Source organism: Oreochromis niloticus, unplaced genomic scaffold (assembly GCF_001858045.2).
Source record: "Oreochromis niloticus isolate F11D_XX unplaced genomic scaffold, O_niloticus_UMD_NMBU tig00007262_pilon, whole genome shotgun sequence".
NCBI classification, from domain to species: Eukaryota; Metazoa; Chordata; class Actinopteri; order Cichliformes; family Cichlidae; genus Oreochromis; species Oreochromis niloticus.
The window spans coordinates 1-25711 of NW_020328451.1; the positions used below are offsets into that span (position 1 = coordinate 1).

At 39.8% G+C, this 25711-nt stretch overlaps 1 protein-coding gene and 1 long non-coding RNA gene across 4 annotated transcripts; one reads left to right on the forward strand and one right to left on the reverse strand.

The window, feature by feature from the left end:
- Window positions 1-4979: 4979 nt before the first annotated feature.
- LOC109195283 (uncharacterized) lies at window positions 4980-25078 on the reverse strand. Of its 2 annotated transcripts, XR_003218213.1 has the most exons (6): window positions 25054-25078; window positions 14860-14920; window positions 9732-9796; window positions 9454-9554; window positions 8562-8613; window positions 4980-6702 (listed from the first exon to the last, which is right to left on the reverse strand). It is a non-coding gene; the product is annotated as an uncharacterized LOC109195283 (long non-coding RNA). The 2 variants fall into 2 exon arrangements; XR_003218212.1 differs by lacking the exon at window positions 25054-25078 and having other exon boundaries at window positions 4981-6702; window positions 14860-14937.
- Window positions 17331-21482, forward strand: LOC109194271 (serine/threonine-protein kinase pim-1-like). Of its 2 annotated transcripts, XM_019347283.2 has the most exons (10): window positions 17331-18681; window positions 18785-18955; window positions 19057-19218; window positions 19407-19501; window positions 19587-19634; window positions 19730-19951; window positions 20041-20227; window positions 20416-20571; window positions 20722-20827; window positions 20936-21482. In XM_019347283.2, exons 1-9 carry the CDS (start codon window positions 18618-18620, stop codon window positions 20811-20813), a joined length of 1197 nt encoding a protein of 398 aa, XP_019202828.1. In that variant the 5' UTR covers window positions 17331-18617; the 3' UTR covers window positions 20814-20827; window positions 20936-21482. The 2 variants fall into 2 exon arrangements, with proteins under 2 accessions (XP_019202828.1, XP_019202827.1); XM_019347282.2 differs by having other exon boundaries at window positions 20722-21482.
- Window positions 25079-25711: the final 633 nt, after the last annotated feature.

Here is a 25711-nt window from a genome sequence, read left to right on the forward strand (position 1 = left end):
TAAACAAGCCCCTTCACCGCTGTGCCTTTAGTAGTTGGTATGAAGCGTTTGTGTCGATATGTTGTTTGGTTTCGCCAGATGTGCATTATGGACTGATATCTCCAGTTTGGTCTTGCATGTCTTAAAAACATTCAGCCTCATTTACAACAGTGTGTATTCAGAAATCAGTGATTCATCAGTGGTTTGTGCCTGAATTGTTTGTACTATGTGAACATCCATTCCTTAAAAAATTGGCAACTATTTGAGCGTTTCCCACTTCCGAATAGTCTCTGTCACTGCTGTTTCCACTGATGTTTCCTCTTGGCACTGTGTTAATACAGATATGAAAGCTCCCAACAAACCATCTGCCAAAACTTCAGCTTTTGTAGTCATATTTGACAATGATCAGTTAATAAATTACACTGGCTTCGCAGCACCTGGCTGCTAATTACCCTTAATCCTAAAGATGCGCTTAGTTCTAACATAAGTTTACTGTGGTGTATCACATCGTTGAAAAGCTGAGTTTGATTTCTTTAGCCAAAACCAGGCCTTACTATAGTCACACCTTTCCAATCAAGAAATCGCATAAATAAGACATCCCTGACGAAGCAGAGTACACCAAAAGATCATCAAAACCAGATATCATGCCGCCATCCAAGGAAATTTAGGAACAGGTGACAAAAAATGAATTGAGATCTCTCAGTCTCGCAGCAACAACTCATCTAAGCAGTAACAAAAGACCCCAGACCAACATCCAAAGAACTGCAGTCCTCACTTGCCTCAGTTAGTATTCATGACTCCATGATGAGAAAGAGACTGGGCAAAAATGGCCGGCATGGCAGAGGTCCAAGACAAAAACCACTGCTGGTAAAAGGAACATAAAGGCTTGTTTCAGTTTTGCCTGAAAACATCTTGATGATTCCCAAGACCTTTGGGAAAATACTCTGGGGACTGACTAATGAGACAAAAGCTGAACTATTTAAAAGGTGTGTGTCCTGTTAGATCTTGTGTAAAAGTAACTGTGGGGATCAGGGAGAATTTTGCTGCTATTTTTATAATCATCATCATTACCTTTGCATTAATAATTAATATTGATATTGCATTCAGATGTTTAAACATACTGGTATCATATTAACTGTTATTACAGGTGCAGTGATAACCACTTTAAACTGTTGAGTTGAATTTATAATCTTAAATGCTTTTGAATGCTTTTTATAATCTCAAATGTTTATATGCAGATTACATTACTTATAAAAGAAAGGCCTAACGCTGAGTATACTCTGTGCCAAAATAAGACAGGAAACTGCATGCTTTGCAAAAGCGAAACCGAAAGCAGAGTCTAAGTGCAAGCTATTTTGAGGAGCTGTTTGGATGATGCTATTTGAATAACCAGGTTATTCTTTATTATCTTTTATTCATTTATATATTTTGATTAAGCTTTTAGTAGAGGTTCTTGATTAAAACATTTATTCAGTAGATTACATATACATAGTTTCAGTTTGGTTATTACATATATGAGAGTGGCTTCTGTCTCTCTGTCTGGTGAGAGGTCAGGAGCTAGTCGGCGAGGTGAAATAGGGTGCAATTGTGGTTAGCACACACACACACACACGTAGACACCCACACACACACTCAGTTAGAGAGAATCATTTATAGGTGAAAGTTTAATCATATTTTGCTTGTGACTGCAAATTGTGCCTGCAAAAGTACCGTTTGTTGCAGAACGTCTGCTTGATGTTCCAGAGAGACAAGCGGGCGTCCGGTGGCGACAGGAAGCACCTGCCGTGAAGACAAAGTTTTTTTAATTGTGTTAAAGGTTGTTAACAGAACATTTGTGGTTTTGAAACTTCTCCATGTCTGGTATTTGTTTGACGTATGAGGGGGCTTATAATGATTTGCTTGTGATCTATTGTGAAAGGTGACTTTTAGGTCAGAGTGGAGGCACTTGCAGCAGCGACAGCACAGGATGTTGACGATCAGATAAGGAGAATAGAGCGGGTGACAGGAAACATGTGCAGAGGCGTGAAAGCAGCGTTTTAAGACTATTAAAATGCTGTGGACTGAGATGAGTGATGTTCAAGAATATATATGAGTAAAAGTCCTGAACATGATAGCTTGACCCGAGTTTGAATAAAGAGAAAATTGATGAACATAAGTTGGGGAAGTGTAGTAGGGAGAAAGTGTTTTTTATCCTTTACAGGAGAAGATTTCCACGAGAGAGGGACTCAGAGAGGTGACCCCACATAATGTATGGAGAGAGGAGTATTAGGAGTAGAAATTATTTACTGCTATTGTTCATATTACCATTGTATTAATAATTAATAGTGATATTGCATTCAGATGTTCAAACATATGGGTATCATAGTAGCCTTTTTACAGGTCCAGTAAGAACCACTTTAAACTGTTGAGTTGAATTTATAATCTTAAACGTTTATAGGCAGATTACATTGCATTATATGAAAGGCTCACCTTTGAATATAATCTGGGCCTAAAACTCCTGAGAGGAAACTGCAGGTTTGCAGAGTGTGCTTTTGCAGGAAGTGAAACCGAAAGCAGAGTCTGAGTGCAAGTTATTTGAGCAGGTTATTTTGTATTATCTTTTATGCATCTATATCTTTGATTAAGCTTTTAGTAGAGGTTTTTGATTGAAACAGTTGTTTAATACATTTTACATATAAGTCAAGATTATTACACACTGGTTGCATAAGCGAAGAGGTGAAATAGGGTGCAATTGTGGTTAGCACCCTATTTGGTTAGCACACACTCACATACAGGCAGGGGTTCATTTGTGAAAGGTGAAAGTTTAAGCATGTTTGCTATGACTGTATTTCTGTGTGTACGTGACTGTTTGATGAAGAAGCAGGTGCAGGATGTGAGAGCTGAGGTGGCTTGCGGGAAACCACCTGGGAGAAGATGGAAGCCAGTGTCCTTTAATTGTGTCACAAGTTGTCAAAAAGAACATTTGTGGTTTTGAAACTGATGCATGTGCTGACGTGGAGAGGGCGTCACTAAAAACACCTCGATGCATAAAACTAATGCTGTGTCTTTGTTGAGATGAGATCTGATGCTGTTTGTACACAGTGGAACATCTCCCACGCTGCGTGTGTTTCATTAAAATCATCGTTTGACTCCACCTGGCAGGATAAGTGTGTTGTTTTTAATTTCCTTGTGCTCCCTCCTTAATAAAATGAACCTTAACACTAGTTACAGTCAACTATGACACCTTTTGGAATTGTAACACCCCAATTTGCACTGCACAACTGAAATATGTGCATTTCTGCTCTGGTCAACCTAAGAACCGCTGAGCAATAACATTCGTGATATCCAAAGTCCTTCTCTTCTTCTACTTCTATAAAATATTATTCTGTGGTACTCTTAGCTTCATATGTTCTCCTCAGTTTGTATACTGTAGTTTTATGAAGCTACTCTTCTTGTCTAGCTTTCATAGATCCTCTCCAGCTAGATAAGGCACTGCATCCTCCCGTTCCCCCTTTCTGTCTCCTCACTGCTGCCTTTGTTGTGCTCTTCTAGTACTGTAGGAAACACATCTGATTGCTCCATTCTGGCTGATTATTCCTCTTAGCTAACAAGCATGCAGCTATATCTGCAGCCATAAACTTCTAAAACAAATAAATCTCTATTGTTTGTTTATTATATTTCTACTTGTTTTTCATTTTTGGGCTGTTTTGATATTGCTTTTTCAGAAAATCACAAGCTTTCATTAACAAATGTTACTAAGCTTTACAAAACCAAACAAAAAAACAAAGCCCTACTAGTGGTGCCTAGAGTCTGTCATATTCCTTACACAACAACAAAATATTGAAGATTTGGACACAATACACATTTGTTAAGCTCTTCTAATCCTGCCCAGTACTGGGGTTAGACATTGACTGACCAGCAGTTCTTCGCATTTATCACCGTGAATATGAGTGTTGAAAAAATATACATCTCTGATGTCCTGTTACTACCGGTGACAAACATTAACAAAACAAACAAAAAATGCATAAAAATCAATTATCAAAGACAGTAATGGATTCAATCATTTTATAAGCTATGTATTTATTTAGGCATATCAGAAAGCTGGTTGAGGATTATGAATTGTCCATGCTTTGACTTTTTTATGTGGAGCAACATGAACTTGATGAACATGTGGTAAGCCATGAGCATATAATTAAGGGTCCCTTCACACACAGTGCTGCATGGTACAGTGTGTGGACACAGCATGATCAACAGTAAACTTACAGTCTGCTCCAGTGCCCAATGACAGAATGTTATTCTTTTGTTTTTTCAATTTGGCCTCTTACAACCCCACAGTGGATTTTAATCACATGACCAAACTGTCTAGACGTTTACCTTTAATTCCAGGAGTTTAACAAAAAACTATTTTATACTTAGGTCCATAAATCCATCAGTAATTTCGGTCAGTAACTGCCTGAAGTCTAGAACCCAACAGACATCACCAAATGTTTCTTCCCTTGAGATCCACCATAGTCCATTACTTCCGCTGCCTTCAGTTACTGCACATGTGTGAGTCTTTCACCATTATGTTTTTAATTTAATAAATAAAATACATATAAATAAAACTGCTGGGTTAAGATCAGGGGACTGACTTGGCCGTTGAAGAATATCTCTTGAATATTGAGAAATTCTTGGGTTTCTGTCATGATCCGGAGTCCGTGACTCCGTGTTTATGTTTTAGTTTATTATTATTCTGTGGTTTTGGTTATCTTGGGTGTTTGTACTCTTCTGTTTCATGGTTCATGTTCCTATGTTCTGTGTCCCCCAGTCTGTGTTAAGTTGGTGTGTTATGTCATTACGTGTATGTGTTTCCTGTTTTACTTTGAAGGTCCGTGTCTGTTTTCAGTGTGTTCAGTTTACTTTTCCCCTGTCTCGTCAGGTCTGATTACTTCCAGCTGTGCCCTCCTTTTGTGTCTCATTCCCTCGTTATCCTTCTGTGTATTTTAACCTCGTGTCTGCCTCTGTTAGTTGCTGGTTCGTCTGTGTTGTTACCCTCCATGTTCTCCTGTGTTCTCCCTGCATCTCCGTTTCATGTTTCAGGTTTGTTTTTGCTTAGCTTTTCCCAGTTTAGTTTACTCTTAGGTTTGGTTTTTTGTCCACCTTATCTCCGTTTGTGTCACTCTTTGGTTAATAAAGCTCGCTCACCACTTAAGCAGTCTGCATCTTGGGTCCATTTATATTTACACACGGCCTGCCTCGGCACCCCGTGACAGTTTCTTTTGTGGTGAGGTCATTATCAATTTGCTCTGACAAATGCTTTCCAACCAGTTTTGCAGTATTTGGCTGAATTTGAGCAGAGTACAGCCCTGTACACTTCACAATTAATTCTGCTGTTCTACCCAGTTCCACTGGCAGCCCCACATGCCAGTGCACTGTATCACATTTGATGGATGGTGTGTTTTGGATCATGAGCCGTTCCTTTTGTTCTCCATACTTTTCTCTTCCCATCATTCTGGTACAAGTCAGCCTAGGTTTCATCTGTTTAAAGAACTTAATACAGAACCGGGATGGACGATGTTTTCTGTCAAAATGTATTCTTGCCTTCCTCTTCTTGAGTGTAACCAGTGGTGTGCACTTTATTTGATTTTACTGACAATGATAAATTGACAATGATAAAGGGTGTTTACTACGTGGCTAGCTTTTGAAAATATGTTTATCCTCAAGGTTTTCTAAAGCCAAAGAAATGTGATATTCTTCAATGACCAAGTCTCTCACTTGATCTCAACCCGAAGGAGCATTTTCATTTACCGAACAAAAAAGTGAAGGCTGAAGAACACAAACAAGCAGTAGCTGAAGGCAAATCAAGTATTTAGTGATCTACATTGTTTGACTTGAGATCCACTGTGATGGTGGTATAAGTAAGTAAAGTGAGAAGAACATGTGTCATTGTTCAAACTCTTGGACCAAACTGTAATTCAACTCAACACAGCAGCTCTGTTTGTGAAAATGTTCCTCTTTGCACAGGGGCTTCATTCAGCTTTCTGATTGTTCTGAAGTCTCCACTTTGGTGCTGTGTTCGATTTCGTTGTCCATCGTATTCAGGTCAGCACGTCTTTAAGCTTATTGAAGTGTAGATTTGCTGCAGAGTTCTTCTTGCCAGAATAAGTCGTCAACTTGTTTGATTATTGTATCCACCACCTGTACCTATATGAATCGTGCATTATAAACATGAAAGGGCGTAGACATGGTCATATTAAAAGTAAAACATTCTTTAGGTTTCTTCTTTTACCCTCAATCCATTAATCCTTTGTATTTTTGCAAGTTACTTTGAATATAGAATAAGAGGAAGCAAGGAAGTCATCAGAGTGAAAAAATTCTAGACCTGCTACCTGTCATGTATTGTACATCATATTTTCTGAAGTTTTCTATGTACAAGGTCTCAAAAGCAGAGTGTGCTAAAGGTCGGGGGTGGAGCTGACTGTCTGGATGACAATGGCAGGGTGCATCCCGTTGAAGAGCCTGGCCACTTGAGGAGAGATGACGCATAGAGAGGAACCCATCATTTGGTACAGCCTCCTCAGAAAAGTAATAAACGTTTGAGGGACAAGCAGAGGCCAGATGGCTGCAGTCGGCCTTTCAGAGTTAAGAGTCTGTCACTCCAAGGTTGACTCAGTTGAGCTGATCCTCATACTGTTTCCGGAAACAGTCACCAGCGGGGAAAAACTCCCAACAACGTTCCTGGTACATTTTCCATACGTAAGACTCCTTAAAGACAGAGAGCAAGAGGTAAGGAGGGTTTGCTTCATGTGTGTTACATTTAAAGTGTAATTATCACATCAGCTTTGTTCATTATGGAAATTAGTACTAGCATTGTAACCTCTAGGTACCTACTGAAATGAACAAAGCTAGCCTAGAACCCAGAGTGCCATTAAAGCCGACCCCAGCCCAGCAGTCAGACCTGATCTTCAACAGCTAACAAAGGCAGTGATGTGCAGTCAGGGTGCAGCGTCCGTTTCTATGTGTTCATGTTTCTAAAGCAGAATCCCTGTGGTGATCACTTTAAAGTATCTTTGTGCTGGTTTTCATTTTTGCATTGTGCTGTCGGCTTTGTGCTCATGCCTAAATACTACAAGAAAGCTCATATGTGTGTGCTCAATGGGATAGTGATTTGTGTTGGTGTGTGGGACTGTAGCCTCAGGTTTATATTGTTAAATGGTAATTATAAGACAATGTGTTTCAGGTCATTATACGGAGAAACAGAAAAGTAACATAACAAGTAGTGCAACAAATGAATTTCTCTGGTGAGTAATTAAATAACATACTATATTACTTTTAAGAAAAGTGTTCTGGGTAATATTTGTAATCTGTTACTTATTTTGAAAAATGATCCCAGATATGATCACAACAGGGAAATGCTTTAAACATGCACAAACATTTGACCACAAAACATGCAATTAATATGCACAGATGTAATGTCTTTGATATGCTGCTTAGAGATGGTGACTCTCCAAGCAGAGCCAATCAGAACCCAATGAGAATCAATAAGAGAATTGATAAGTGACATCAACAGTGGTATTGAATTTGCTAAATTTGTATAAATTCTCATCCCTTACTACAAGCCGTTTTTGTCTGAATCACACATTATTTGATCATTTGATATGCTGGGGTTTAAAAGCTCCTGAGCTCATACCACAGAAGTGAATGCTAGAAGCTAACTAAGAATATTTTTTAAGCTTCCAGTTATACTTTAAAAACTGCACTTGAAGTAGCGGAAAAACTTAAAACAATTTAAAAGAAAACCAGAGTGACCAAAAGAAGGAATCCAGCAAAAGGGAGAGTAGACGATCACTACAGATGCACCCACTGACCAGCCATGGACTGGAATTGGTTGATCTCCAATGTTCTCCACCCTGATCAGTGACCAGCCAATCAGCCCCTGCATAAAGCCCTGCATTTTATGCATTCACAACAGGCATTAAAGGTAAATCAGACTGAGCGGCATAAACTAACATGTCAATAGTGTGAAAGCGCTTGAGTTGTGCTTATATGATTGGGCCTGGGTCTCCTTCAGTGTATGAAAAAGGCAAGCCTTCAACATTCACCACACCTTACACGTTGTTGTTTAGCTTGGAGACTTTGGATTCCTTGACTGAAAACTGCTGAAACTGCCCTGTTGTAGCACTCATTCCCAGTGACGATTCTGTGAATGTCCACAGTGTAATCTCAGGGTTCACAGAGCAAGTGGTCAAAACAGGACTTCTGGAACGTGATCCAGAAATAGCACCCATGATGGAATATCATCAGTATATATCCAACAAAATGATCTTGAATGGGAGACTGGCCAGTTTTTAGTTTTAAACAAACCTCATTACTACAAAGACATTTATGAAAAACTTCTATAAAGTATTCTGCTTTAATCACATAAGATACAAACTGATTACAAGTTTGTTTTGAGGCCCTTGTTTAGGAATTAGTTAAACATTACAGGAAATGTTATCCTTTGTATTTGATCGAACATACAAATATGACCAGAGGTGATTTTCAATGTTCCATACTGAGGCTTTAACAATGTAAGCAGCCATTAAAAAACTGTTACTGGCAGAGAGAGTGGAAAGGTGTTTTACCTGGCCTGTGTGCTCTGTTTCATCTTTGTTGATGAGATACATCAGAAAGAATCTGAAGCGCACACACACACACACACACACACACAGTTGTTAGAAAACACAAACAGTATTATCATTGCATATATCAGTCACACAGCATCAGTGCCAGATGTTACAGTAGCACTTGCTGGCTGGAGGCAGTTGTGTATTCTTGCCTGTGTGGGTTCTCTGAGGCTTCCTGCCACATTCAAAGGACATGTTTGTTAGATTAATTGGTGATTCTGGCCATAGGCGTGAATGTGCATGTGAATTGTTGTCTTCTGAGAGACTAACAACCTGTCCAGGGTTTGCCCCACCTCTCTCCTAATGACAGCTTGGACTGTACAACAATTTTAAGAAACTTCTACATAAAGCATTATACCTAAAAATGAGGGCTGGCTCGAGACACAGTACTGTATTTAGGGTTAAAGTCAACAGACATTTGAAATTTTGGTTGTATTTTCTATTACAGCTCAAGAACGTAATGTGGCCATTTCCAAGTTATTACTACTCAGTTACCAAAGTATCCAAGTAGTATCATGGTAGCAACTGTGGTTACAGTTGAGTAATGCCACACTGAAATTTATGTAACTGGATAAGAAGTGTCCAAACACTGGGGATAATAATGTGGAAATGCACCTCGGTGTAACACAAATGCTGTGGTACAAAACAAGCCAAGACAAATATCATAGATATCATCACATCTACCTGAGATTGGGGACCAAGCCCCAAGTACCCCAAGATTGGGCACCTATCTTTCATTAACTGACCTGAAAGACTGTGTACTATGTAGGTGTGATGATCTATGATGATGTAGGTGTTAAAAGGTACAATAAGACACAGAGAAATGCAGACACTCTCCAGATGTACTTACAGGTAGTTGGCTAAGTTGTGCTCCTGTAGAGTGTGCGTTTCAAAGCCGTGTGGCACGGTGTCAAAGTAGTCATTACCTATTCCACAGATAAAACATTTGGTCTGCAAGAGAAACACGGGATAGTTAAGTGGTTGTCATTTATTGTAACCTATTGGCAATCTTCATCTATGCCCCTGTTGGAGATACAGCTATGCAAAACAACTACAAAACGTATATTTTTACATGTTCATATGCCTCAGTTGTAAAAAACTGCATTGAAGTGTTGTGTGTGTTTTCACCTCCATGTCTTCTTTCACTTGTTCCTGCTGATCCCTCAGATCTCCAAAGGCATCAATGATTAACCCTAGAATTTCACAGAGGGTGGAGCTTAAACATGCCGGTCCACATTATTACACTGAATACAACAATAGATATGAAAACCGCAGGCTATCTGCTTTATCTACTATAATACTTCTAAAGGAGTATTTTTGCTATTCAGTTACATTCTCTATATTACATCCAAAGAGCGTATGTCCCTATAGAGAAGGCTATAAATACTAAAAACAAAGCCTAGACAGATGCAAAATTCTGAATGGTCCAGGTCCCATCATATTTTAAAAGCCTCATAATATCATATTAATCCAACTGAGCACTTCAGTGTCAGAATGTAAGCTAACATTTGGTTTGTTTCCAAAAGTAGAATGGGAGGAAGAGCCCTCAGCTCTAACCAACTCTTCTCCAATGAAACCAGCTTCCAGTCTGGGTTCTTGAGACAGACACCCTACTTTTAAGATTAGGCCCCAAACTTTTGTTTTTGACAAGCTTAGTTATCATCATTGTCAATATGTATGGCAGAGGGAAACAATTATTTGGTTCCTACTCAATTTCTACTACCACTGAAGTTTCTCACTTGAAAAGAAACGAACAGTCTCTAATTTTTATGGTAGTTACATTTTAATGGAGAGAGAAAGAATATCAACCTAAAATCTAAAATTTCATTGAAGTTATGAATTGATTTGCATATCACTGAGTGAAACAGATAGTTAATCCCCAACCAAAATATGACTTTGCGCTTGGTGAAGAAACCCTTGTTGGCACACACAGTGATAAGGCATTTCTTTTAGGTGATCAACGGGTTTGCACATCTTACGAGAGATTTTGGCCCACCCCTCTTTACAGAAATTCTTCAGATTACTTGGCTCCTTCTTGGCAGTTCAAAGCTTTAGCTCCCTCCACAGATTTTCTATTGGACTGAGCTCTGCAGACTGGCTAGGCCACTCCATGGTAGGCAGCACAACTAATGTGCTGCTTCTTCTTCCGCCACTGCTTCGTTGCCTTGGTGGTATATTTTAGTTCACTTTCATGCAAGAAGACCCATCTAAACCCATCTTAGGTGTTCTGATTGAGAGTTTACAGTACAGTACACCTTCTTTTGGGGAACCAGCTTCCAGTTGGGATTCAGGAGACAGACACTATCTCTACTTTTAAGGTTAGGCTTCAAACTTTCCTTTTTGATAAAGCATATAGTTAGTGCTGGATCAGGTGACCATGAATCCTCCCCTAGTTACCGTGTTGCACTGTTTCGTCTTTAGTCACCTTTTTCTCTCACTTTGTGTTTATACACCGCTCTGCATTTAATTATTAGTTATTTTTAATCTCTGGCTCTCTGTCTTTGTCCTGTCTTCCTTCCCTCAGCCCAACCGGTCGTGGCAGATGGCCGCCCTCCCTGAGCCTGGTTCTGCTGGAGGTGTCCTTCTGTTAAAAGGGAGTTTTTCCTTCCCAGAGCGGTTCCTCATAGGAGGGTCATATGATTGTTGGGGTTTGTGCTTGTTTTTTTGTATTATTGTAGATAAAAGGCACACTGTGGAAGATAGACAGAGTTTAATAATAAGTAATGATTAAGTTTTTTTATGGGAAGAGGAGGATTTTAAAATCAGTTCTGAATTTAACAGGGAGCCAATGAAGAGACGTTAATATGGGAGAAATATACTATATCTAGTCCCTGTCAGTACTCTTGCTGCAGCGTTGTGGGTTAACTGAAGGCTTTTCAGGGAGTTTTTAGGACATCCTGATAATAATGAATTGCAGTAGTCCAGCCTGGGAGTAATAAATGCACAAAATAGTTTTTCAGCATCAATCTGTGACAGAATATTTTATAATTTTAGAGATGTTGTGCAAAGAAAGCAGTCCTATATTTTTCTTTAATATGCATATATCCTTACCCCAGAGTTAGTATCTGGTTAGGCACTATGCTTCGTGGAATTTTTAAGGCCAAGTACAATAAGCTCAGTTTTATCTGAATTTACAAGCAGGAAATTGGATGGTTAAGTTGGGCTGATTAAGGCTGTTGGCTGATGCGATGTTCAGAGTTGGAAATCTGCCCTGAGGGGACGGGAAAAAATTCAGGAAATTCCAACTTCCGATTTCACATAGAAAGCACCATCTGACCATTTTTTGCTACTATAAGCCTTATTGTAAGGAAGGAGACAAATCTTGCTAGGACACTGCCGTTCATTAGTGCATCTCTCCATCCCACTAAGCACCTGTCACCTTCTTGAACTACAGACAGGCAGAGCTGCCACCCTCAGCCCCTAATAGGAGACAAAAGAGCTCTATGGAATGCAATGGGTGGCTGACTATAGGGGATTAGTGTGTGTTTGTGTGTCCTGAAATTTCCGGGTGACAGAAGGCTTCCTTTTATCCTCAGAAAATACCATAGAGCCCTTATATAGTATTTCTTTCAGATGGCTTAGCAGCAGAAAACATTCTCATCTAAGCTGAGTCTTTACTTGGCATGTCTCTCATCACTGACAAGATGGTCATATGTTTGGCTTTGCGATACACTTATCTTTCACCCCTGACCCACACTGACATGCATTAATGACACAGGTGTTTATGTATAAGTAATGGCTTACACTACCAACATTTAAATTCATCATAATTGTTCCATTTCTGTTTCATGGCTACATCTTTGGTTAAACTTTACTATGTCACAAAGTTGTCTCTTTTAATCTGGCTAATCAATGTCAGCTTGTGCTGCATAGGTAAGGTAGGTAGGCACCGCTATCATGAAACTGGTATCCCAGTTTTCTACTAATATTATCTAATATTCTGGATATTTATAAGTGAGATATTTGTATTTATTAAAGCTATTTCTTATAAATGTAAACTTTGTAACATATTGTATTATTTATTTTACTTTAGTTTGTTACTGTTTTTGTCTTGGAGAAACTGTAAGTGCATAATTTTCTTAGGGATTAATAAAGTGTCCTGATTTTGATACTCCAAATGCCCTTATCCTGGTCACCAATTTTGGCTTGACTTCCTGGAGCCAAATAAGGTAATGCCCAAAGACAGCCTTAAACTGAGCTTAAATCACAGTAAAGGCTCAGGTTAGTAACATATAATTATTTATATTACTTCCACTGTTGCTATTCCTAAACACTTAATAATGCCTGAAAAAGAAGCGGACAAAATAAGTAATCTTCTTACTGCCTGAGGGTAACACTGCCGAGATTAAAACTACTGACTCACAGCTCTCTGTCCATAAATGGAAGTGTTTGCTCTTTACAGACAGCAAAGAACAAAGTTTTAGTCAGACAAATGTGATGGGAGCAACTTCCCACAGCCAAGAAAGTGAAGCAGTGCATACCAGACATCCCAGTATTAGCTTTGGGTACAAAAAAGTATGTCGAGGCTCTCTTGGTGTAATTTTGGTAGGCTGGCCACTCCTGAGAAGCTTCACAGGTGTTCCATTTGTTTTCATTTATGAATAATGGCTCTCACCCATCATTCATATTTATCATCATATTTATCCCAATATTTTTATATGACATAATTGCCAGACACAATAACCAGAATTTTATCTTATACAGGGAGTGCAGAATTATTAGGCAAATGAGTATTTTGTCCACATCATCCTCTTCATGCATGTTGTCTCACTCCAAGCTGTATAGGCTCGAAAGCCTACTACCAATTAAGCATATTAGGTGATGTGCATCTCTGTAATGAGAAGGGTGTGGTCTAATGACATCAACACCCTATATCAGGTGTGCATAATTATTAGGCAACTTCTTTTCCTTTGGCAAAATGGGTCAAAAGAAGGACTTGACAGGCTCAGAAAAGTCCAAAATAGTGAGATATCTTGCAGAGGGATGCAGCAGTCTTAAAATTGCAAAGCTTCTGAAGCGTGATCATCGAACAATCAAGCGTTTCATTCAAAATAGTCAACAGGGTCGCAAGAAGCGTGTGGAAAAACCAAGGCCCAAAATAACTGCCCATGAACTGAGAAAAGTCAAGCATGCAGCTGCCAAGATGCCACTTGCCACCAGTTTGGCCATATTTCAGAGCTGCAACATCACTGGAGTGCCCAAAAGCACAAGGTGTGCAATACTCAGAGACATGGCCAAGGTAAGAAAGGCTGAAAGACGACCACCACTGAACAAGACACACAAGCTGAAACGTCAAGACTGGGCCAAGAAATATCTCAAGACTGATTTTTCTAAGGTTTTATGGACTGATGAAATGAGAGTGAGTCTTGATGGGCCAGATGGATGGGCCCGTGGCTGGATTGGTAAAGGGCAGAGAGCTCCAGTCCCACTCAGACGCCAGCAAGGTGGAGGTGGAGTACTGGTTTGGGCTGGTATCATCAAAGATGAGCTTCTGGGGCCTTTTCGGGTTGAGGATGGAGTCAAGCTCAACCCCCAGTCCTACTGCCAGTTTCTGGAAGACACCTTCTTCAAGCAGTGGTACAGGAAGAAGTCTGCATCCTTCAAGAAAAACATGATTTTCATGCAGGACAATGCTCCATCACACGCGTCCAAGTACTCCACAGCGTGGCTGGCAAGAAAGGGTATAAAAGAAGAAAAACTAATGACATGGCCTCCTTGTTCACCTGATCTGAACCCCATTGAGAACCTGTGGTCCATCATCAAATGTGAGATTTACAAGGACCCTATATATTTGTTTTTTGTTAAGTTGCCTAATAATTATGCACAGTAATAGTCACCTGCACACACAGATATCCCCCTAAAATAGCTAAAACTAAAAACAAACTAAAAACTACTTCCAAAAACATTCAGCTTTGATATTAATGAGTTTTTTGGGTTCATTGAGAACATGGTTGTTGTTCAATAATAAAATTATTCCTCAAAAATACAACTTGCCTAATAATTCTGCACTCCCTGTAATGTTATGGGCCGATACAACAAGTCATATGATGCCGTTACTGCTATTGATGTTAAATGCCATAAGCAACTTTAAAACTTTTTAAACAGGAACTAGAAAAAAAAAGTTGAGGTAAACTAAAAATGTTCCTATGAAATTACTCTGATATAAACAAAAAAGACAAAAGAGCTTAAGAACTTCTGCAGGGAATCCACATGATGGAGCCAGACATCGCTCTCCTGACTGATTCTGATTACTTACATTGTCTGTGAACACAACCCCCAGCTTCCAGATCTGGTACTTGACGTCAACAGAGTTCAACCTGTGAACATAGTGAGAAGACACAAAGTCTTTTAACAGGTACATTAAATAGTAACACTTTTCATGTTTTGATTAAAACGTGAACAGAAATGGTTTAAATGAAAGAGACTCTCTGTTATCAGAACTGACGATATCTTAGCTCCTTTACCTGGTATAACCAGTATGAAAATATATGTGAATGTGACAGGATCATGTCTTATTCAGTGTTCAGATAAAAAATACTGTACTGATTGTACCTGCTATTCTTTGTTGCAGAAAATTTCTTATTAATCCAAATCCCCCATAGAGGATGACCCCATGGAACCATTACTTTATTAAAGTCACTGTCAGCCGTTCAAAGATGCAGGAAATCTCCTTTGTGTTCGTCTCTGAAGTTTGAGCTCTACGTGAGCTTTGAGTGCTGAAGTAGAGTAGAAATGGGCTATGTAACCAACAGTTTACAATTTAAAATCCTCCACTAAATACCATTAAAATGCACACCTACAACCTGGTACAAGAAATAATTTTCCCTGTACAGTACAGTTTCAAACTTCATAACAACTGTATGGTGGGTCATTTGGACAGTGATGGTAGGTAAGGGCATGGCCACTTTGACTGACAGGTGACTGGCCTGTAAGTCAGCTGTAACTGATCGTTATTTGATTACCTAACTGGCAAACTGCATTTTTTAATGGAATTACAAAAATAGCACTAAAATTATCTGATCTAATAATTAAAAAGAAATTACAAAATTTCTATGCTAGACTAATGAGCACAGCTTGACTGTTCTACCAAAACTTAAACTCTACTAAGGTTTGTGGTGGACAATTTACTGTAAATTGCACTACATTTAACACTGAAACACACTTTTTTCTATGACTGCTATGTGTGTGATAGTTGCTGCTTGGAGGGTGTGCTTATTTGGAATAAGAAGGGGAGTGTGTAACTGGCACGGAAAGCCAAATTAATTTTACTTTTCTGCTGACAGACTAAATTGATTTCCAATGTTTAATTAGATCTATTTAAAATTTCAGAGCTCTAATATGCCACTGTGCCTTAGAAATAAACAGCAGCACCTGTCAATAGCCTCAGACAGGGGTTTTGCAACATTTTCAACATCTGTAACTCCCATAACTCCTGAACCATTTCAAATGAAAGACTTTCAATGGTTCCTGAAAACAGTGACTCTGTGCTTGTCAGTGATTTTAGGGTCATTACAGTAATCCCAGGCACAGTGTTGCAGCAACCCCAAAAAGACGGTTGGAGGTTGGCTGACAGAAGAGAGAGTTAGTGAGTGTGATGGAGCCCTACACAAAACACACACACAACCATGTTTTTATAGTTTTGTTTTTGCTGTGTTGTTTTCTGTGTTATTTGCCAAAATTTGGATGTAGCACCTGCCTGGGCTTATAGTAATGACCCTTATATCACTGAAAAAGCACAGAGTTGATGCTTTCAGGAGCCGTTTGAATTTTTCAGTTGTGCCAGTGGTTCAGGAGTTGCAGCAATTTGACCTAAAATAGGTTAACTTTAATTTAAATGTTTATTTCAACACTCGGTGTGCTAAGCCCCAAGATTAACTATTTTCTGCAGCATTAATCTCTTGGTTTGTAAAAATGTTGCATTTTACTGTTATATTTATATGTTCTTTATAGCTTTTAATGACCAATTTATCACCATCCTCTAATAACTACCCTTTTGAAGGAGCTGATACTCATAGGGATCATTTTGTGCCAAATAAGAGTTACTTGGCCCAGAAAACACACATATTTACGTGAGCAAAGAAAGTTCATAATACAGATTAGAGACCAGCAGTTATAAAATCACTACGTACTAACTAATCAGTTATCCAGAAAATAGTGCCACCATTCGTGGAACTTCCCTCTGAGGGATCTTTTGGCTTTCCCTGATGAGCATCAAAAAAAGAAACAAAGATTCTAAAACAAACCCATTTTTGATATTTTTTTTTCCCCTGTTGGCTGTGATTTTTAAAATTATTTTGTTATTTAAACATTAACATATGATCCTTAAATGGACACCTATATGTACTTTTTGACCTTATATCAAATATGCACACAGTCTAAGCCTATCACTGGAGCCGCATCACTGGAGCCACAGCGCCAATCCATCTGTCCATCTCCTGCTCCCCTCTCCCCTCACTCGTGAACAAGACCCCAAGATACTTAAACTCCTTAACATGGGGCAGAAACTCGTCCCAGAACCAGAGTGGGCACTCCTGCATTTTCTGACTGAGCACCATGGCCTAAGACTTGGAGGTGCTGATTCTAATTCCTGACGCGTCACACTTGGTTGTGAACCGCTCCATTGTGAGCTGCAAACGAAAAGATTGTGCCACAGAAAGACTAGAAAAATCATTTAGACTATATGACCAAAAACACAAACACAAATGTTAGTTAAAAAAAAGGTCTGCAAGGTGTTGCCTCAGCAGATGGATCTGCATATTTGATTTGGGACTGGTTTAATGGTACAACAGCAGTAATCTTTAGCCACAGATTCACATTTCCGCGATTGAGTATTTTCAGCAGTAAGTCAGTGTGTGTTTAAATTTACATTGAATCAGTTTCCTTATTTCTTTAAAGGTGACAGTGCATGTTAATGAATACATCAGTGTAAATATGCCAGTTAGCCAAAAGGCTACCCTTCATCTGTCGCCCCTGGCAGGTCAGACAAAATCTATAAACACGAAATTTAACACACCATCAGACAATGTAGAACGATCTAGTCCAGACCACAAAAACATAAAATTACAACATGAAATGTCATAGTACAATAAAACAATAAATATAAAACATACAACAATAAAGATAACACATATTAATATAAAATTAATAATCACTAATCAAATTCCTCTTTAGCCATTGTTTGAGATGAGTTTTAAATGTGTTGAAGGTAGTACATTCTCTTATTACAGCTGGAATATCACTCCAAATCTCACTACCTGTAACTGATAATAACTGTTTGCTGAGCGTTATGTCTAAAAGGTATTGCACAATCACCTCTAGTAGAGGATCAGGTTTGTTTTCCACTGATAATGGATTTTAACATGACTGATCAATGATTGTGGAGCACGTCCATGTTGGATCTTATAAATACAACGAGCAAACTTCAATGTTTTAAAATGTTCAAAACTTAAGATATTATATTTCTGAAGTACGACGGAAGGAAAAAGTTACATTATTTCATAGTTTAAAAAAATCCAATTTCATATGATCAAATTTATGTCAAAAAATCTAAATTTTATTCCCTCCTATGTCATGTGTGAGTACTGTACTGTAAATGTCATGGATATCAGATGACACTGATAACCTAATGCTAATTGCAATAACTATGCAGAGGTCTCTAGGCCTCGACTTTTATGGAGCATGTGAAGTTTGGGGCAGAGTGGACAAAGAAAAGTTTCTCAGCAGGTTCAACAGGTTGCTACAACACAGGCCGATGAAGTATTGCACTCACTCATCCAAAGTGGCAAACATGTAACGTACACCCTAAGACTGATGCTGCTTTTTACTCCTTAGTTATGATTTAATCTGATATTCTGTAGCCTTGGAGACAGTTTGCATAGATTAGAATGTTAGATTCCTGTGATGTCATCGATGCCCATGTTTTGTTTTAATGTCTTGTGATAGTTCTAACTGCATACAAAGTCAGAGTTCAAGTGAGTTTAGTACAAAGAGTACAATTTTGAACCAGTTCCTGACATGTCGTCAAAATCTTGGCTGACCTTTACCACACCACGTGCTGTGGGTGTGCGTAAATATCTAGGTGAGTAAAGTCTCCTTTACCTGTTAAATTCATCTTAATTTGGGGCTTTTCCTTCAGGTGTTTTGATTCAGTAGTAACCAAGTGATCTTTGTACAAACTGCAGACCGCCACACTGAGCCCTGGTTCCTCAGGATAGAGGACAGGACGTCAGATGGGCGAATCAAGAGCTCCAAACGAAAAGATTGTGCCACAGAAAGACTGGAAAAAGCTTCCAAAAGAAGCAAGGACAGCAAAAGTCCAACCCCAGGCCTCAGCCATCTTGTCTTGGAGAAGTGTAAGTGAGACATTCAGAGAGATTATGTTTTGTTTTCTAGTTATTGATCATCTGTAGGCCTGTGTGGAGTTCAGAGGTCTAATTGGTTTTTGGTTTTCCAGCTGCTTTCAGAAAGAAGAGCAGCAAACGAAAGTCAAGCAGCGATGGAACAAAACAACCACGCAGTAAAAAGAGCAAGACATCAAGCTCACAGGAGGAGGCCAGCTGCTCCGTCTTTGAGGCAGATACACCTTTGCCCAGCGCATACAAAAGTCACAGTATAGGTAAGAAGTACACACCACACCTGCAGTGATAGAGCCTCTTTCCCAAGCTCTCAGAGTTTAGCTGGTATCCATCTGCTAATCACCAGGAAGCTTCTAACAAAGCCTGTATGAATGTGTAAATTGAGGCAATGACAGCTTTCCTACATACAACTAATCACAACCCCTGTGTTTGTTTTGTCTCTCTGTAGAGGACTTTGAAGAAAAATACAAAGAGCAGGATAAGCTGGGTGAAGGAGGCTTTGGGACTGTCTTCTTTGGAAAACGCAGAGAAGACAATTTCCCAGTATGGCTTCTTATGTGTGCACTTTACAATTCTTCGAGTTCCTCCTGTTCTCTTTTTTCTAAAACACATTTTCTCTGTAATGCAGGTGGTGATTAAGCATGTTGCTCATGTTTTAGTCAGCTACCTACCAGTGGTAAGAAATGTTTGTCTTTTTCTGTTGTTTTCTCCCAACATGTACCTCAAACAGCCTAATGTTTGAACACTGACCTTGATGTTCTGTTTCTCAAGCTTCTTAATGGTGAAATGACCAAGATTCCCAAGGAGGTGGCATTGCTAATAAAAGTGGGGGCAGGACCAGAGGCTACAAGCAGCAATGTGACCCCCATTTTAATCGACTGGTATGACTTGGAAGACGAACTCATTATGGTCTTTGAAAGGCCAAAAGAAAACATAGACTTGGAAGCCTACCTGGCAAACAGAAGAACCTTTGTGCACGAGAGGGAGGTTAAGGTCAGCGAGTGGCAAGATAACATATATGGCAGTCCTTAATGGATAATGTAAATCTGATTATTTGAACGTATTTTTCATTTGTCTGTCAGGTCATAATGAGACAGCTGGTACATGCAGCCGCTGAAATGCAATCCAAGGGTGTCTTCCATCGAGACATTAAGCCAGACAATATTGTGTGTGACACATCGCCTGATCATCCAGCATTTCAATGTGTCAGATTCATCGATTTTGGCATTGGAGTCACTTTTACACCAGAAGCAATCACACGAAGAAATGGTAGGTCGTCAGCCTCACTGTTTAAATGTCCTTGCCTGCCCACACGCTTAGTGCCCACATGCTTAGTGCCCACGCGCTTAGTGCCCACGCGCTTAATGCCCACGCGCTTAGTGCCCACACGCTTAGTGCCCACACGCTTAGTGCCCACATGAATTCCTTACCATGAATAATTTCTCTCTGGATTTTAGGGACCAAATCACCTGCTCCAAACTGGCAGGACTTTAATGCCACCACAGCAGACTGCGTCACAGTTTTGCAGCTGGGTACGGTGATGGATTGGCTGGTACGTCACATCATCCCTGATGACAACAACACATCTGAGATGCGCACTGACATTTCAGAGGGTAAGCTGAATGTTAATTCTTTAACCTGTCGCATTACAAGGCTTGAAAATTCTGTTTTCTGTGTTATCTGTCTTTATCTGTATCGCTAATGCACACTTATATAAACACCAACGTGATAAACTCGAACCCCACTTTTGTATTTCTGAACAGATTGCAAGTGTTTTCTGTTGGGTTGTTACTGTCAGAGCCATGAAGACCGTCTCACCCTAGAGGAAGTTCAGAATCATCCCTGGCTCAAATGACGTACTGATGCCAAGTAAAACAGGGTTACAGAGCAGGAGCTCTAACAAAGAAGTATTCGGTCACATTCAAAAGCTATGGCACATAGCTGTCCATGTTTTTATCATTTCTATCATTTTTACAGGGCCCGCCCCTCTGGAAGCACCCCACAAGAGCAAGTGGACCATGAGATTGCAGTGGAACTTCCACCCGGTCTTTAGTCTTGTTGCCATTGTATTTTCCATACATTTCCCACCCACCCCCAGCAATCCGTGGAAAGGGGATCTCTCTCTGAATTGCCTTTCCCGAGGTTTCTTCTCAAGTTTTTGAGGAGTTTTTCCTCGTCTTCTTAGAGAGCTTGTGCTGGGTTAAAAACTGTTGCTACTATTAGCCTGAGTTATGAATACAGTTGTGGCCTAATGTTTTGTCAGTGGTACAAAATTTGCTTTTGCGCACTTTGCCACTTCAGTCTGTATTTAGAGCCACAACTGTATACACAACAGACCGAACATGCTCAGCTTTGCCAAAGCTAGCAGGAATTGGAGTTTAATTTGATCAATTAATTATTTATGAATCAATTTAACAAACAAATGGGCAAATGTAAAGAAATGTATCAATCAGGGAATTAGTAGCAACATTAATTGGACAATCTAAATTTATTGGTTGATTATTAAATGAATCTGGATAACTCATCCTGCATCTCCTGTGTGTTTATGTCACTGATATTGATTTATTAATGATTATTTTTTTCTACTAATGTGTCACAATTTCCTTGAAAGTGAAAGGATCTGGATTTCTTCTCTTAAGCGCCTCAGTGTCATCATCCTGTCCTGTCATACTAAGAAATGCAGTTGTGAGTTTTTCATTGCTTCACTTGCACAAAATACCTGGGCACAAAAAATGGTCCAGCTCTCTCCTGCTGTCCTGTTGTATAAGGCGCACACAATTCACCGTGATGAGAGGATAACCTTTCTCACTGCTCCTGTCCTTGATCCTCTGAGTCACTTAAATACCAAACTACTTGTGTGATATGTTGGTCCAGATTCACTGTTAGATGCTGAGCTTGTGGTGATACTCTAAGCCACTACTGTACTCTGGCTGTTTCAGAGTTTTCACAGTCACTGCTTTCAGGTGTCTCCATCCAGTCACGTCTCCCAACATGATGACTTCTTTTCTTTTGGTTCCCTCTACGTGGAAGTGGTCCCCCAGTGGTCAACAGGTAGGTCATTCACGAGGTGTAGGAGATTTCTATGAAGTAAACACATTACGTCTCTGAACACATTTTGTAAATGGGACTGTCACTCACTTGTTGTTTGACTCCCAGCAAGGTCTCAGTTTTCCAGGTCCTCCCCTCTCACTCATGTTACAGACCAGGACACTGTCTCACCAGGTTGGAGAGTGACTGTGTTCTGTGTCTGATGATCATAGTTCTTCTTACGCCTTGCACTAGAGTGCTGGCTGTTCTCAGCTGCAATACGGTAAGCCTCCTCCATCCACAAAGCCCACTTTTTAGCATTGCTCTGAGGTGTTTCAGTCCGATCTCTGGCTAACAGGCCAAAAATTAAGTCTACTAGGAGATGGGGGTGTCGACCCAACATGAGGCAGTGGGGTGAAAAGCCTGTTGCCTCGTGCCTGGTGCAGTTGTATGCATGTACTATCTGAGGCAGATGCTCTTTCCAGCTGCTCTTTGCCTTCTCCTCCAGTGTCCTTAGCATTTGAAGAAATGTCCAATGAAATCGCTCAGCTGGGTTGCCATTTGGATGGTATGGTGTTGTCCTTGAGTGAGCAGCTGCAGCCAGGTGTCGTAGGGTTGTAAATAAGTCATTTTCAAATTCCCGCCCTTGGTCGTGGTGTAGCCATCTTGGAAATCCAAACTGGGGGATGAAGTCATTAAAAATCTTTTCTGCAGCTGTTCTGCCAGACTTGTTTTTTGTGGGGTACGCCTGAGCAAACCTGGTGAAGTGGTCAATGACTACCAAAATGTAGTCGTAGCCCCCCCCATATAGTCTATGGACACAAGTTCGAGTGGTGCAGATGTGGAGAGGCATCATCCCATTGGGGCTCTGATGTGTTTGACTGGTTTCTTTTGCTTAATGCAGGGGCGTTTTCTGGTCACATATGCCTCAATGTCCCTGTTCATAAGAGGCCAGTAGAAACGGTCCCATGCCAAGTGAATGACCCTCTCTGCCCTGCGTGACCCATCATGGAGATGTTTAAGCACTAGGAGATGATATTGCGCTGGCAGCACAAGCTGCTTTCTCTGAGCTGCTGTACGATGTTGCAGCTGATTTTCCATATGAAGCTTTCCCCACTCGTGCATAAGCTTTCTCACAGAGCCACTGGCTCTCCTTCTGCCATCATTAGTTATTACTGATTTTGTTTCTTTCAGTTTGATAAGTTAACTGATAGTTGCATCCTTCCTTTGGGATTTTACCAGGTCACTGTGACAGGCTGCAATGGTGACATGTTCACAAGTGTCTCTGGCTGGACATGTTAGGCACAGGGCAGCGACATATGCAGCATCTTGTCTCTTTGCAGACTCACAACCCTCCCATGTAGCCTGAATGGCCTCTCTCGTCAGCTCTTCAGTACACTTTGTGAGGGAGGTGTCAATGTCAAGTGGAAACCAAGAGAATGAGTCTGCATCAGTGTTCACCTTCCCCGGCCTTTATTTGACATCAAACCTGAAATCTGCCAGCTCACCTACCCAGCGGTGGCCTACTGCATTCAGCGTTGCAGTACTCATCACATATGTGAGGGGATTACTGTCTGTATAGACCAGGAGTCGCATGTGGCTCTTTCATCCTTATACTGCGGCTCCACATGGCTTGGGACAATAAATGATAAGTATTTATTTGAAGTGTATTTTTTCTTCGCGCTACTTTTTTAAATTGTAGAACTAAATTGGAAGATTATTGTGATCTTGAAATATTAAAATAAAATTAGATTTTATTATTTTCATTGTTCAAAATAACCGTTGCATAACGTGGAAGCTGGTGCACCCGCCAAAACGCCGTGCATGTATCGAGACTTTCAACCCCGGGTAGGCCAAGTATGGAGAAATGTAAGAAAAGAAAAATACAGGGGCGATTCTAGGATCAGAGCTTTGGGGGTGCTGAGCACCCACAGAGTTGCCCAGCCAGGCAAGATAAACTTTACTCGTCACGATCAGACTTCTTCCCTGTCTCTGTCAGTCCCTGCATCCTTAAATGTCTCCAGTTGTCCTGAGTTCTTTCTGACTGTCTCCTTTGTGCATTTAAACCCATGTTCCTCCCTGTCCTCGTCATCTGTTGTCTTCTTCTTCGTTATCAGTCATCATAATTTTACCATCTCTGTGCAAATTATTACAAAATATTGATAAAAAAAAATATAAAAATGGAGGCAACTTTACCTGTGGTAAAATCGTTACTGCAGATACTAATTTTACTAATTTACTAATACTAATTTTGTGTTGTAAGATTTATGAGTTTCATGCTTTCATAGTAGTACTTGGGAGAGCTTGACATTTTTATCAGGTGGTACACACTGTAAAAAGTTTGAGAATAACTGATAAGTGTATGTGTGATTAAGATTAAGGAACTGACCTCCCAGCCCATTGTTCCTTCAGTGGGCTGGTTTCAGTCACTATGCAAATGTACTGTTTATAAGATTGGGGAAACCTGCAGTCAGCTGAGACTGAAAAAGTCACTTGGATGAGTGATGAAACTTTTCTCCCACAAAACGCTACATCCAGATGAACAGAATCAACTTTTGGAGATGTGTATGTGTGCTTTTGAAAAACATTTAAAGCTGCAGTACAGAATCTTTGAAACAAGCTAGCTTAAACATTTTTAGAATATAAACAGAGCACTCTGCTTTTCTTTACAGCTCCTCACTCCACCAGGGCTCTGTTTGGCACTTTCTGATAGTGCGCAAATGTGATGTATGTACTGCGGCATTCACACAGACAACTAGATGGTCCAAAAGTTGGCCTACCTATTACTGGCTGAGGTTTTAGTAGAGTTGTGGCTGAACCACATAAAAATATATCATTAATTTTAATTTCCCCAATAAATTATCACGTTATGTTGGAATGTTGTTAAAGAGGGTCAAAAATGTTTCAACCCAGTTTGTTTTGCAGATTCTGTATAGCAGCTTTAATATAGGGAGACACAACTTCCAGATTGTGTGAGTAAAATCAGGTTTTTTCTCTTTATCAGGTTAATAGTTTCTGTTGTGCCTGTCACTGTTCCCTGTCTGTTTTCTTACCTGGTTCTTCCTTACCTTGTACTTTCTCCTCATGTTCCCCTCTTTCCTCTCTCCCTCTTTGGACTGACAATCATACACAAATAGATTGTATTCAATTAGATAAAAAAAATTACATTAATATGAAAAAATACTATTAAGATCACTAACAAAAAGTCCTCTCTCAGTGTACTTTCAACCAAAAGGCAAATAACCAAACCACAAGAACATCTAATAAAAGATATAAATATTGAAACACTGATCCAACATTATTCTTGATTAACGGATTATTTGATTTTACACTTTTACCTGAATGTGGCTCCTTTTTTTGAAAAAACTTCCATTATGAACCTGGCTGTCTCTCTGTACACACACACACACACACACACACACACACACACACACACAAGAGTTATAAGGTTAATGGGCATTCAGTCAGTTAGCTAGTTAGTATCCATTTCAAACAGGACAGTGGTAAAAACAGCAGGCTACGGAAAATGTTCAGTTTCAGATTTTAATTCAATTCAATTCAATTCAATTTTATTTATACAGCGCCAAATCACAACAAAAGTCGCCTCAAGGCGCTTTATATTGTACAGTAGATAGCACAATAATAAATGGAGAGACAGAAGGTCATCATTGACGAGTTGATCAAAAAGTTGGATGTAAACCTGAACGAGGACATCGGGAACCTGTC